At 39.8% G+C, this 14880-nt stretch overlaps 1 protein-coding gene across 2 annotated transcripts in view; it reads right to left on the bottom strand.

Annotated features, from left to right (window-relative positions):
- The window catches only part of LOC137496888 (retinaldehyde-binding protein 1-like), a 148293-nt gene that overhangs the window by 51873 nt on the left and 81540 nt on the right, over nucleotides 1-14880 (bottom strand). For both annotated transcript variants that reach the window (XM_068228519.1, XM_068228520.1), the window contains exon 4: nucleotides 4383-4539. In XM_068228519.1, the coding sequence (XP_068084620.1) occupies nucleotides 4383-4539 (157 nt within the window). The remainder of the gene's footprint in view (nucleotides 1-4382; nucleotides 4540-14880) is intronic.

The raw sequence follows: 14880 nt of genomic DNA, 5'->3' as shown, positions 1-14880 counted from the left end.
AATCTGCAGCCAGACTAGAGAGATCTAAGGCATTGTACTTGAAGATCAGCACTTCATGGCTCAATTTGAGCGGCAGAAAGCATGACTGAACTACCTTCGAGATTTAGGGTGAATTCCTGGCGTTCTAGACTCAACGACCTTGCAGGATGGATGATACCATCTGGAAGCCTCCCTCCTGGTCACGAGGGAAGCTGGTCTATACGGAAAACACTCAACAGGCTCCATTATGTAGTTGGCAGGTCAAACACTAACTTTAAGAAGTGGGAATGTGCTTGCGACTCCACCTTGTGAGACTGTGGTGCAGAACGAAATATCGATCATCTCGTCGTCTGCAAATTGTGCCCGACTAATAGCAACTTGTGGCTCGGTGAGGAAAGCAACGGGAAACTACCTCACTCCTCATTTCCCTAGTACGCCTCTTCAGTGATGCCTAGGCCATCTATGACAGCTGATGGCGGAACTGTTGAGGATCCAACCAGCCTTCGGGCTGAGGACTAAACATACATACAGATGCTCCCCAGAAAAGAATGATGGATGCAGCGCATGAAGCCTACGATCTGACAAATTATTGGTCCCACTGTATTTGAATTGTTTATGCTATACAGGGTGAAGCGTAATTCGCGCATTCGGGCGTCGCAACGCGACTCCTGACATGCCAGCAATAAAAAAATGTCTCTTACAAATTTTCGTCTTGCGAGTATATCCGGTAGAAAACGGACGTTGAAGAGTAGCAATCTGGCAACACTGTAACCATATGTAGGGTAACTACCGCTGTCAGCACGTTCTTGTCGTGCTGTAAAGTTGGTGCACTGGGTAGAGTTTTTAGTTGGCATGCAGGAGGTCGATGGTTCCATCCTGGGTTGAGGCGCATTTTTTATTTGCTTCCTTCCCATTCCTAGCCTTGTCCTATCCTATCGCGTCATAAGTTTTCTCTGTATCGGTTCGACATAAAACAAATAACATAAATAAATCTACATCGCTTGGAAATCTTTACTGTCTGGCAGGTATCCATCCTCCAGATATTCACCGTGAATCTGCAGCCAGACTAGACACCGTTTCTGAGGTCACATGTATCCTACATTTACAACATTTTGTAACGCTGAAACAACAAATACCTGGTTAGACTAATAAGAAATAGACAGCTGAAACAAACAGGTAGATGAAGTGGTGCGAATAAATTCACGCCCAGGACGTGGAAAGGGCGCCTTTCAAAGCTGACCAATGAAAACGACTGTTCGTCCATTTCTAGGATCGTAGTATGTAAGTGCAAATGGTCTCTAGAGGATCCACTGCAATCGCTGTTGACGATTAAGATGTCAGATACCATACCACCTGGACTACATTTCATCAGCATCATCATCTGTTTACCCTCCAGGTTCGGCTTTTCCCTCGGACTCAGCGAGGGATCCCACCTCTACCGCCTCAGGGGCAGTGTCCTGGAGCTTCAGACTCTTGGTCGGGGGATACAACTGGGGAGAATGACCAGTACCTCGCCCAGGCGGCCTCACCTGCTATGCTGAACAGGGGCCTTGCGGGGGATGGGGAAGATTGGAAGGGATAGACAAGGAAGAGGGAAGGAAGCGGCCGTGGCCTTAAGTTAGGTACCATCCCGGCATTTGCCTGGAGGAGAAGTGGGAAACCACGAAAAACCACTTCCAGGATGGCTGAGGTGGGAATCGAACCCACCTCTACTCAGTTGACCTCCCGAGGCTGAGCGGACCCCGTTCCAGCCCTCGTACCACTTTTCAAATTTCGTGGCAGAGCCGGGAATCGAACCCGGACCTCCGGGGGTGGCAGCTAATAACGCTAACCACTACACCACAGAGGCGGACCCGGATATAATCGCAAGACGAAATTTTGTAAGATACATTTTTTTATTGCTGGCATGTGAGGAGACGCGCTGCGACGCCCGAGTGCGCGAATTACGCTTCACCTGTATATACAGTGTACTGAGTATATGTGTATGAGTGTCATTTATTTTATTTTCTATTTATAGAAATATACTGATAATAGTACCAATTGAATTTCAATATTCAGTCACTCTATCCTCTAACACATTCCGTTAAATGGTATATAATTTAGTATATGATTTCAGAGCCTCCGTGGCACAGGCGGCAGTGCGTCGGCCTCTCACCGCTGGGTTCCGTAGTTCAAATCCCGGTCACTCCCAGTGAGATTTGTGCTGCACAAAGCGGAGGCGGGACTGGTTTTTCTCCGGGTACTCCAGCTTTCCCTGCCATATTTCATTCCAGCAACACTCTCCAATATCATTTAATTTCATTTATCATTCATTAATAATTTTCCCAGAGGAGTGCAACAGGCTTCGGCAACCGGCACAATTCCTATCCTCGCCGCTAGACGGGGCCTTCATTCATTCCATTCCGGATCCGATCGAATGACTGGAAACATGCTGAGGATTTTCATTAAGGAAAAATTTCCGAACAGGCCATGAAGGCCGTCGGAGGAGTGGATAGTAACCTCCGTAATCTGGACACTATGGAAGTTAGAGTGGTTAGATCTATGCCCGATCAATTTTGCCCAAAAGAATTAGCCTAATATCCATCTTTGGCGTAGACTGAGGGAACCTCTGGGAAATCCCGTTTCTTAAATTTTTCGACTTTCTTACAGGCAATCGAAACCACGTGCTTCTGGGTCGTTAAACCACTAACAAAGAAGAAAAAAAGGAAAAAAGACTTTTCACATTGCAGGAAATCTGAATTGTTTGTGGATGAAATAAAATGGCGTATGGGTTTTAGTGCCGGGAGTGTCCGAGGACAAGTTCGGCTCGCCAGATGCAGGTCTTTTGATTTTACTCCCGTAGGCGAACTGCGCGTCGTGATGAGGATGAAATGATGATGAAGAGGACACATACACCCAGCCCCCGTGCCAGCGAAATCAACCAATGATGGTTGGCCGGGAATCGAACCCGGGACCCCTGTGACCAAAGGCCAGCACGCTAACCGTTTAGCCATGGAGCCGGACTGTTTATGGATGTTTGGTTTGTTTAAACATTGCTTCCGGCATCAGCCCTTTCACTCATCTCAGTCAAATGACCGGTCGAGTGAAACATTTTTACTTTTAACTGTAATTATCAGCTCAGGATTGAGATTCGAAGCACAGTGTTGTTGTTGTTGTTGTTGTTGTTGTTGTTGTTCTTTAGGTCATGAATCTATAGACTGGTTTGATGCAGTTTCCTGCCATCCTGTTTTGTGCTAACCTTTTCATTTCTACACAACTACTGCATCCAAACCAAACCAAACCAAACCAAACTCCTTGGCGCAACAACCCCGAAAGGACAGGGACTACCAAGCAAACACTGCTCAGTCTGAAGGCCTGTAGATTATGAGGTGCTGTGTGGTCAGCACAACGAATCTTCTCGGCCATTAGTCTTGGCTTTCTAGACCGGGCCAACATCTCACCGTCATACAGCTCCTCAATTTAATCACTTAGGCTGAGTGGACCTCGATCCAGACCTCAGATCCAGGTAAAAATCCCTGACCTGGCCGGGAATCGAACCCGGGCCCTTCAGGTAAGAGGCAAGCACGCTACTCCCACATCGCGGGGCCGGTTCATGTTCAATCCAAAGGTAGGAAAAATCATAATATGAAGATAAAATTGGAATTCAAGAGGACAAACTGGGGAAGATATTCATTTATAGAAACGGATTAAGTATTGGAGTAATTTATCAAGAGAAATGTTCAATAAATGTCTAACTTCATTTAAACATTTAAGAAAAGGTAAATAATTTATAGGAAATATGCTACTGGATGACAGCCCTAACTGCATATCAATGATGACTGATTGATTTGCCAAATTCAGGTCTTGATCTACTCCTTCTGTTATCCCCCTATACTTCCCTGAAAAACTAACTGAACAAATCTTTGGTATCGCAAGATCTGTCCTAAATATTCCTCTCTTCTTCTGGTTAAATTTCGCGAAACAGTTCCCCGTCCACCAACTCGATTCATTATCTCTTAATTTGTGTTACTACCTATCGATCTTACCATCAGCATTCTTTTGTAACACCACGTTTAAATACTTTCTATTTTCTTTCTCTTCTCTCTCCATGTTTCACTTCCATACAATGCCATGCTCTACACAAACGTCTCTTAAAACATCTTTCCATTATGCATATCTATGTTTGAAGTGAGCAAATTTATTTTTTTAAGAGAGGCTTTCCTCGCTTGTCTTTCTCACTCCTGCCATCAAATTAGAGTAATTTCCCAGAATTTTCCTTGAATAAGTGTAGAAAAATGGAAAACTACTTTGAGTTGCAACCACTGTTAACGCCGGGATTCGAACCTAGGAATTGCGAACACTGTTGCTCCTTAGCCTACCACTATTTTCTGACCTTAGCTCAGGTGTTTAAAACGTTTACTTACCGCCTGCGTTCACGAAGAGAATTCTGCGGCCATGCTGATCGCGACCTGCCAGTACATTAACTACGTCATGGTCACAAATGGTCACCTTCTCGTCAGTAGGCTTCAGGTTATCCAGCAGCGACGCGTTCTTCTCCTTGAATTCGGCCGCGCGTTGCATCTGTGGACAAGAAATACATAGACAATCAGTAACAATGACGTTTAAGTATTGAGAGTGATGATTATTTTTTTAAAGATAAAGTGTACCTACCTCTTCTTAACACTAATCAATAGGGCCCTGATTTTTATGTAATATCAAAGTCCGAAATGTATACATAAACATGTAGCAAATGTCAATGAAGTACATAATTAAATATGCAACATTCATAAAATATATTATAGTGCCGTATTAATGCACTGAATATACAAAAATGTTCGTATATTCCTTTGACTAGCAGGTGCCCGCGGTTTCGCCCGCGTTTGACTTTTCTAAACCGTTTAATTAAATGCAAAAGAAAAACTATATTTATTAATATACATCCTTTTCACTTTTAATATTGGTTGTTTTCTATTATTTTAATATTTCACCCCCCTTTAACGTCCGCCCGTAGGGGTGTCTTACCCTGCAGTTTCATTTCCCAAACAGTAAGTCATATGAGTAACATGTTTGGTTGAAAGCTATGCTGGAATATGAACACATACATACATGATCTCGGTAATTTTGGACATTCCTTTCACCCCTTCTAACCCCCATCCTGGTTGGGAATGAACTTTGCCTCAAACGGCATCCAGAGTTTAACGGTTCATCTCAGCTACCCCAAAGATTATGAACTCGGATTTCTTGCTCCTATAGTAATTTTTCCAGATATTAAGTTATATGTGTATCTAGTTTGGTTAAAAGCTATGCTGAAACATACACACACACACAGACACACACACACACACACATTTACCCGTAATCCCTGTCCGACTCGTTGGCTGAATGGTCAGCGTACTGGCCTTCGGTTCAGAGGGTCCCGGGTTCGATTCCAGGCCGGGTCGGGGATTTTAACCTTCATTGGTTAATTCCAATGGCCCGGGGGCTGGGTGTTTGTGCTGTCCCCAACATCCCTGCAACTCACACACCACACATAACACTATCCTCCACCACAATAACACGCAGTTACCTACACATGGCAGATGCCGCCCAACTTCATCGGAGGGTCTGCCTTACAAGGGCTGCACTCGGCTAGAAATAGCCACACGAAATTAAAAAAACCGTAATCCCTGCCATTTTCGACATTTTCTTTCTTCACTCCTTCTCACCCCCTATGTCATGGGAACTGAGCTTGGACTTCTCATTTTTACATACAGTTTATAATGGAAGAAGAAGAAGAAGAAGAAGAAGAAGAAGAAGAAGAAGAAGATAAGTTTTAAGAAACACATCATAATATTTACATACTGGTGGTTAGGCAACCCACTGACCAGACTTGTCATGCAGTTCACTTACCCTCCCCTATATTTTTCACCCTCCTCACCCGCTATGCCGAACTACCCATCATATTTCGTTCTGACCATTCCTATACCCTCCCAGGGGTAATAAGAATAAATTGTGAATTTTTCAGTGAAATCGGTCCAGTAGTTTTTGAGTCCGTTAGAGACATACATACAAACAAACATTCATTTATATATATAGATTATGACTTATGATTATGATATGAGACAATAAAATTGTTTCAAATACCTCCATATTTTATGACAAAGTCATCGTTGTTGCTTTCGATATTTTATAAAGTCTACTGCTTTCTAATTTTGACAGTATAAATAATCAAATTTAAAGCATAATCAAAATATTTCAAATATTTAAAAATAATGTTATGCACTGTAAATCGCGGAGTTTATTAGACAATGTACTGTTGTAACTAATTTACTATTACTCTCGTGGTCTGAAAATGAAAGAAATAAATGTTACAAAATAAAGTTAACAATAAATCTGTCTTTAAACACCTGTTAAGAAACACGAGTAGTACGGTATTTTTTTTTTATCGTGATGCACAACGTGTTACCAAGTACTTCTCCATGTTTTCCATTGTGATGTTTTCGCGCTGATCCGATAAAATTATCTTGTAGACTGAGAAGGAACACTCGTCATCGCAGGAAGTCACCGGTGTATATTTAAAAAAATTAAACTAGCTGGGTGAAATATCTTCCGGGCGCTCTTCTTGTTCGCCACTAATTTTATTTATTATTTAGCGTATGGTCCATACAATCAAATTGAGTTTAGATATAAATTATATACATATTTACATAACAAGAAAACAATGAACAAGAAAAGGCTCCCTACAACTGAATGTCAAGATCACTGATCCACTGTATTGCTTCTGGAGTTGCCATCAGAAAATCCACTTTGCTGCCCGTGTACGCCCGCGTTTCACACTCTCTGACAATATGATGTATGGTTTGTCGTGCAGCTCCACAGTCACACGCGGGTATCGGCAACTTGTTCCATTTAAACAGCATGTCTCTGCATCTGCCATGGCCTGTTTTTATTCTGTTCAGAGCAGACCATGTTTTACGTGGTAGTTGGAATCCACTTGGAAGTTTGGCATTCGAGAACATACTGTGCAGGTGCGTCTCCGTTGCTGATTCCCACGGTCTTTTCCACTCTGTACTTGGGTTGTAGCTTCTAGCAACCATGTCTGAGGCGTTACGTAAAGTTGGATGGCGTGAACGTAATCTGTTTTGGTTGATAGTTCGTAGATCTTCGTGTACAGGTAGATCGGGGTTCCTTAAGATTTTATTGAATTCCTTGATAAGAGCGGTGGATCTGCGTAAATCAGATGACATTATTCCAGATAGAAGCGGGAGCCAATGAGTTGGTGTAGATCGAATTGTGCCAGTTATTATGCGCATAGTGGAATTCAATTCAGTATCAATGAGTTTTGTGTGATGACTGTTCATCCATACTGGCGCACAGTACTCAGCACTTGAATATACCAAGCCTAAAGCTGAAGACCGTAAAACGCTTGCCGAAGAACCCCAGGTAGTTCCACAAAGCTTATGAATGTTGTTGTCACGTGTTTTCAGTTTCTGTGCAGAGCCCAGCAGATGTTGCTTGTAGGATAGTGTTCGATCCAAGATTACTCCAAGATATTTTGGGTTCCAGTTGTGGTGAAGTATCCTGCCACATAAACTTACATTCAATTTAGTATTTGCTAAGTGATTGTTTAAATGGAAACAAGACACCTCCGTTTTATTGGTGTTGGGCTTAAGTCTCCAGTTCCTGAAGTAAGTTTCCAAAATGGACAAATCCCTTGTTAAAATCTCTTCAGTTCTCTCCAGTTCTTTGTGTTGCACAGCTAATGCTATATCATCAGCATAGCAGAATTTCCGTGATGTAACTTCAGGAAGATCAGATATATATATAAGCTGAACAGGAGTTTCGCCACTAATAATGATCTTGCAAAGAGATAGAAAACTTAAACAACCTAGATTTCGTTCCAAGACTGCATGGAGTTTGTTAGAAACTTTGACCCATGAAAGGCACCTAGCCATCCCAGAATCTGAGAAAGGATTAGTTCTGTTTTATGCAGCAGAGACACTCGGACCTACTGTATTTCACAGACAAATGGTTATAAATCCCAATTTAAAGGAGTTTTAAAGCCAGCTTTAGCAATAGAAATATATTCTATATGAGATGAAATTCGCCATTTATTTTACTACAATCCAAAAAGTAAACAAGCTGACACAATTTTCCATTTTTTAAATAATTACCTAGATATGTACAAAAATGTTATATTTTTCACATAATATGTAAAATTATGTAATATTACTAAGAATATGTAAAATGAAACACAGGTATAACCATAAATCAGAACCACAATTCATCGACAGTTTTCATTTTCAGTTGTTATGGTCAGCGTACTGGCCTTCGGTTCAGAGGGTTCCGGGTTCAATTCCCGGCTGGGTCGGGGATTTTAACCTTCATTGGTTAATTCCAATGGCTCGGGGGCTGAGTGTTTGTGCCGTCCCCAACATCTCTGCAACGCATACACCACATATAACACTATGCTCTAGCACAATAACATGCAGTTACCTCCACTTGGCAGATGCCGCCCACCCTCATGGGAGGGTCTGCCTTACAAGGGTTACACCCGGCTAGAAATAGCCACACGAAACTATCAATTATTATTTTCAGTTGGTTACAAGTGAAGGAGTGGAATATGTAATTACTAGAGCGAGGAATTTTAGGTGCTGCACCTTATTTCTTTTTCGCTATTAAAATTCCCAAACTAGCTTATCTTGCAAAGAAAATATAAAATGAAAAGTTCTAACTGTGTTTAAGTTGCAATTGCTTGCATCTTTTCTCAATGTTAATACCTTTTTGCACCTTTTCTTAATGCCAGCCCCTTTTTCCACTTGTTTAATTATTTTTTTTTTTTTTACTCTTTCGCCGCATTTTATTCCTAAAGAAAAGAAAAACAACCGAACATTTTGTCTATAAAGCTTGGTTTTATGTAATTCCTCAATTCGTCGCTAGAATCGTACGCTCCCTATACCGCACTAATCAGGAGCTTAAGTTCAAAGTTCAAACCTGGTGATTGTTGATTAGCTTGCCGACCTTCGCCAGCTGCTTATCTGCCGGCGTTGTTAGTATTACGTAGGTGACGGTTCAGAATACGCTTTGACTGTATGTGGTGTCGGCCAGCTTAATATTATGCTATTTTCTCATGATGATGATGCTTGTTGCTTTAAGGAGCCTAACATCTAGGTCATCATCCCTAGATGCTAATTTCTATTACTGTAGTATCAATATTAAGTATGCTGAAAATGAACGCCGAGAAAATACATGATAGTGCTAAACAGTTTAGTGCTGATGGTATTCAGAGTGCTGAGTCAGTTTGTGATTTATCAATAACAATTGTTACCAAAAAAAAACAGCACCAACATAATCATGTTACGCTGCATATAGCTAGGGCAAAAGATGTGAAGAATAAGACGGCTGTATGAAGTGTCTTAAATGGGCTGTTGTGATGGATGTGAAAGAAGTACTGGATGGTATTACAAAGCAGAAACTAGAACAGAGCTTAGCCAAAAACCCTGATGTTAAGGATGTTGCAACAAACACGCATTTAATATCGACTGCAAACAAAATGTGCATCAATTGTGTCTGTTGACGTTGAACATTCCCTTTCTATGTAGAAGTCATTACTCAGTGACCGGAGATGCAACCTCACTAAAAATAACGTTGCAATGTACAATGTTATCTGTTTTTACAGTTTTCTGGCCTGGTTTTTTTATAACGTTGTGTTCTGGGACTTGTTTTAGGCAGATTTTTAATACATGATAATATGAGTGATTTTTTGTCCTTTTATATGATGTAAAATTGGTTCTGGTGATGTTTGTGTGAATATTTACATTTAATATTTGCACCTTTTTCGACTACATTAAAGCTCCTTTCTTTCACCTTTTTAACCAAAATTTTGCACCTAAAATTCCGGGGCCTACTAATGAATAGAGAATAATTACAGAGGTCCGATCTCTTGATGAATTAAAATATCGGCAAAAAGGAATGACTACGAGGGCATGAATATAAAAGACTCCCTAGGCCTCAGAAATCTATTACCATCGGAGTCCGAAGAGAACGAAAGTTGACCAGACAAGGTGCAATAAGGAAAATGAACGTGAGGAACCTGAAACATTCAAGTGGAAGTAATGTAAGGCTCAGCTAGGCGCCACGTGATCGCCAAGTGACTCTTCCAAATTATGGCTTCCTGATGGGTAGTCCCTTTAGTCGCCTATTACGGTAGGCAGGGATACCGTGGACGTATCTACCTCCCCCACTTCCTCATTGGTAATGGACATGAAATATTACTTTATAATGTCATTTTTAATGATTCCGCGGTGTAAAGCTCGTCAAAAAGCGATAAGTGTGATTTCACCTTCTCAAGCAGCGATGAAGAAAACGAAGGAATTTCTACGTAACAGCTAACATAGTAGGACAGGTTCTATAAGGTCAAGCACTTTAAATGCACGTCATGCCTGGATTTTCCTGAGATCGTATCTATGTTTGAAAAAGCGCCTCACTTCTGCTATGGCTTTTTGTAGTGGTGATGTCAACGTCTACTGAATTTTTATATTCGTTTATCTTCTTTCATTTATTTATTTATTTATTTATTTATTTATTTATTTATTTATTTATTTATTTATTTATTTATTTATTTATTTATTTATTTATTTATTTATTTATTTATTTATTTATTTCCGTAAATGATGGAGTTCAGGTTATGAAATTTTCTGTTATGCCGAACCATATACACCTTCATAAACTGAATATACTCTGCCCTATAACTACTTAAATTTATAAGTGAATTCAATGTAATTAATAACAAAAAGTGAAAATAAATTGAAATTCAAATTAACATAAAATGAAAATAAATATTGTTACTAGGCCCAGGTGGCAAAGGCATGTTCGATTTATCCGGAAGGGTTATTTATTTATTGTTGTGAACATTACAGCTTTCCTCCAATTACACTGTTCACTACCATTTTTAATATTATCAGCAAGTAATACAGTAAATTAATGGTTTGAAAGGATATCAGTGAGTCTAAAATGTTAGAAATGAAATTTCTACTTCTGGAGCGAAACATAGCTCGGAGGTTCACTCAGTCTTCATCAAGAATGAGTACCAGGTTAATTCCTGGGGATGCAGGCGATCGGACATAGAGCTAAGTACTCTTTCCTACTTGGTGCAGAGGTTACGGATACTTTCCGCTCTCCCAATGCTCTTCGTGGCCTGTACGGAGATGACTTTGCTCTGTTATGGTTAAAAGATAAATCTAGAAAATTTGAAACTGTAATATTTCTTAACCTTACATTTACATAATAATTATCTAATAATCTAAATTTGAGGATATATCGTAATTTCATCAAATGCTATGTAGGTACAACTACCAGCAGTTTCTTTTGATAGCTCTAGATTATTTATGTCTCTAATTTCAGCAAGGATAGAATTCCTGGAACGTGAAGCTCCCGTTGCAAATGACGTTCCTCTCTTTGTTTCTTGTCTTAAATTACATCGATTGAGTTATCTGCTGTGAAAACTGAAAAATATGGAAAATCATCTTCAGGACTGTATACAGTAGGGTTCGAACCTGCTATCTCCCGAATACAAGCTCACAGTAACACAATAATACTATACAGCCAATTTGCTTAGTAGTGAGTGTGTTAAGTCTGTCTATGATCATTTTGGCTATATTGGTATGTGTGAGATTAATATTAAGAAGTGGTGGTCGTGGTGGTGGTGGTTGTATGTTTTTAGTTCAAAAAAGGGAGGTTTTTCCCCTATTAACACAAATCTCAGAAGAAATAGAAGGGGTTTCACCTTTCGAAGAATTAAGGTTTAGAATTTTTTTTCTGCTAGTTGCTTTACGTCGCACCGACACAGATAGGTCTAATGGCGACGACGGGACAGGAAAGGGCTAGGAGTAGGAAGGAAGCGGCCGTGGCCTTAATTAAGGTACAGCCCCAGCATTTGCCTGGTGTGAAAATGGGAAACCACGGAAAACCATTTTCAGAGCTGCCGACAGTGGGGTTAGAACCTACTATCTCCCGAATACTGGATACTGGCCGCACTTAAGCGACTGCAGCTATCGAGCTCGGTAGGTTTAGAAAAAGACCCGACCCTAAATGACAAGAAAATGGAAGAGTTCGCTGACCTCGCTAACTTAATATCGTTGATATAGGAGGGGGGGGGGGTGTAGGAGCTGACCGACGGAGGTCGGATTGGAATGATGAAGGAAGTTAGCCTGTTTACAACACAGGGAAGCAACGGCAGATTCAGCTGGCTTTATGCGGTTGCTATGCATATCTCTCAAACTGGTGAGTTCCTTGGGATGAACGTAATGGATATGTCTTAAATTACATATTCATCATAACGATCATTTGAAAAACTAGTCTTTTACATACCAGCATATTATATTTCGTAAGTTCCACAGCTCGATTTCTGTCTTCCACAGTTTAAAAATACCCGTACAGTATTGGGTGCTTGCTAAAATTACATTATTGAAAATAGCGCTAGTGAGATGTGAAACTTAACTTATTCCGACTTTTCGATGCGATTTAACGTCGCGCTAATACGTACAGATTTCCTGTGACATTGGAAATGGAGAAGGTAAGTGCCGTGGCCTTAATTTAGACACAGCCCTGAAATTTCCTGAATAATATTATGAAAGAACTTACTTGTCAAGTGAAATATACGTATAAGGTATATTTATTTATTTATTTATTTATTTATTTATTTATTTATTTATTTATTTATTTATTGATGTCTTTATTTGTGGCGAAGTTAGGGCTCTTGGCCCTCTCTTACACTTAACCACATTATGCGGCTTAATACTGAATCCAAACTTTACATTCTAACTTAACACAGTGTATATAATATAATATTAATATAACTTAATATAGTCTAATACTAAAAGATTACATCCTAAGTCTAAAATTAGAAAAATAATAAATAAATTCAATATTAACTACTCTAGGTGGAATTCATAAAAAATAACAGTAATTTATGTAAACTTTTGGGAACTATTTACTCCAGACATTCACTCACACATTCACACATAACTACATGATATAGCCTACGTATTCAAGAGGAAATATTTAGACTGTCTTTTGAAGGTAATTAATGAGAAACAATTTCTAATTTCAGGGGGTAAAGCATTCCATATTCTAGCGCCCGACACAAGGAAAGAATTACTGAAGGCAGATGTATGATGTGGAGGTATTGCAATTGTTGACCCAGATCGCGTGTCACGGTCATGAAAGGAGGATAGAAAACGGAAATTACTGGAGAGATATTCAGGTATATTTTCAGTCAAGAGTCGATAGATAAGGGTTGATACATGGTGATTCCTCTGCTGCTCTACTTTTAACCAAGAAAGTCGTGCATAAAAAGGGGATACATGCGAGGCAAAATTCAATGAAAAGATAAATCTAATGCAGGAGTTTAAAGCTCTCTGCAATTTCCTATTTTGTTCACTGGTAGCATCCAGCAACACAACATCACAATATTTAAAAATTGGAAGTATCAATGTTTGAACCAGTTTTAATTTTAAGTTGAGAGGTAATACAGTGGTTTAGAAAGGAAGTGGCTACGTGATTGCAGGTTGTCACTGCCCTTAACTGTTCCCGCCGATCATTCACTAAGCTGGACTATCAAATCTGTTTCGCCAGGCGTAAAACGACTTCTGGGTGTCAAACAGTGGGCAATTGTGCACGCCCACATAGCTCAATGGAAACTTAACACTATGATCATAGTCATTTGGTTTACTTTAGCACTTATAAAGTTGAGATCAATATAGAATTATCAAATTATCGGGAGTAAAGACCGTATCGATGAGTTTAGGGATTTACAAGAATATTAGCTTTTGAAGTAGAGCGAATAGAACTAGCCATCCCGTGGACAACACTCCAAATACCTAACACTGGCCAGAGGACAAAAGTCATAGAGCAAACAATGTTTAGTCAGTGTTACACAAACTGGAGGGCGTGAGAGATATGTATACAAGGGGGCACAGACAATACCTGATAAACAGAGAAACTGTACATACGGCATTACAGTGAGAGTTTTTTGTAGAACTGGTAATTTTCAGGTAAATTAATGTGAGCGGAAATATTAATTAATTTAGTAACATGTTTATTTAGACTTCTCTTCGGGGCAACATTTTAGAATTGAAGCAACAACTTGGGACTGATACTCTGTTGGCATAGGATCATTATTATTATTATTATTATTATTATTATTATTATTATTATTATTATTATTATTATTATTATTTCATGCCCTTTTTACCACTGATGTGGTTTAAGCCGAGATTTACGACCAGTTGCCCTTCCCGACACCAACCCTATTATGGGGGATGCATTCACTATTGCGTATTTCTGTAGTGGTTAGTAATGTGATAGGTTGTGTGTAAATGAAGATGTTTGTTAAGACAGTGACACATACCCAGTCCTCGAGCTATACGAATTAATCCAAACGCAGTTAAAATCCACAACGCGCCCAAGACTCCAACCAGGATTTCCTGAAGCGAAGGCTGAACATTTTTTTTTTTTTTACTTTTTTTTTTTTTATTTTTTTGCTAGGGGCTTTACGTCGCACCGACACAGATAGGTCTTATGGCGACGATGGGATAGGAAAGGCCTAGGAGCTGGAAGGAACCGGCCGTGGCCTTAATTAAGGTACAGCCCCAGCATTTGCCTGGTGTGAAAATGGGAAACCACGGAAAACCATTTTCAGGGTTTTACTTATTTATAACCGTTTCCCAATAATATGGTTGCCGTCTTGACAAAGCATATTACGCAATTTAAAATCTTTAAAATAGTATTTCGAAACGAATTGATGAGGATTATAGCGAACAACGATTTCTTAAAATCTGCGGAGAGCCATTTAGAGCTAGTAGTGCTATTTTTTGTTTTGTTAGACAGGAACGGATACAAAATTCGCTATAAAATTTGGTAATAATGCCTCTGCATCCCACA

Source organism: Anabrus simplex, chromosome 7 (genome assembly GCF_040414725.1).
Source record: "Anabrus simplex isolate iqAnaSimp1 chromosome 7, ASM4041472v1, whole genome shotgun sequence".
NCBI lineage: Eukaryota > Metazoa > Arthropoda > Insecta > Orthoptera > Tettigoniidae > Anabrus > Anabrus simplex.
The sequence above is the reverse complement of the archived record's forward strand: the minus strand, read 5'-3'. Positions and strand labels throughout refer to the sequence as shown.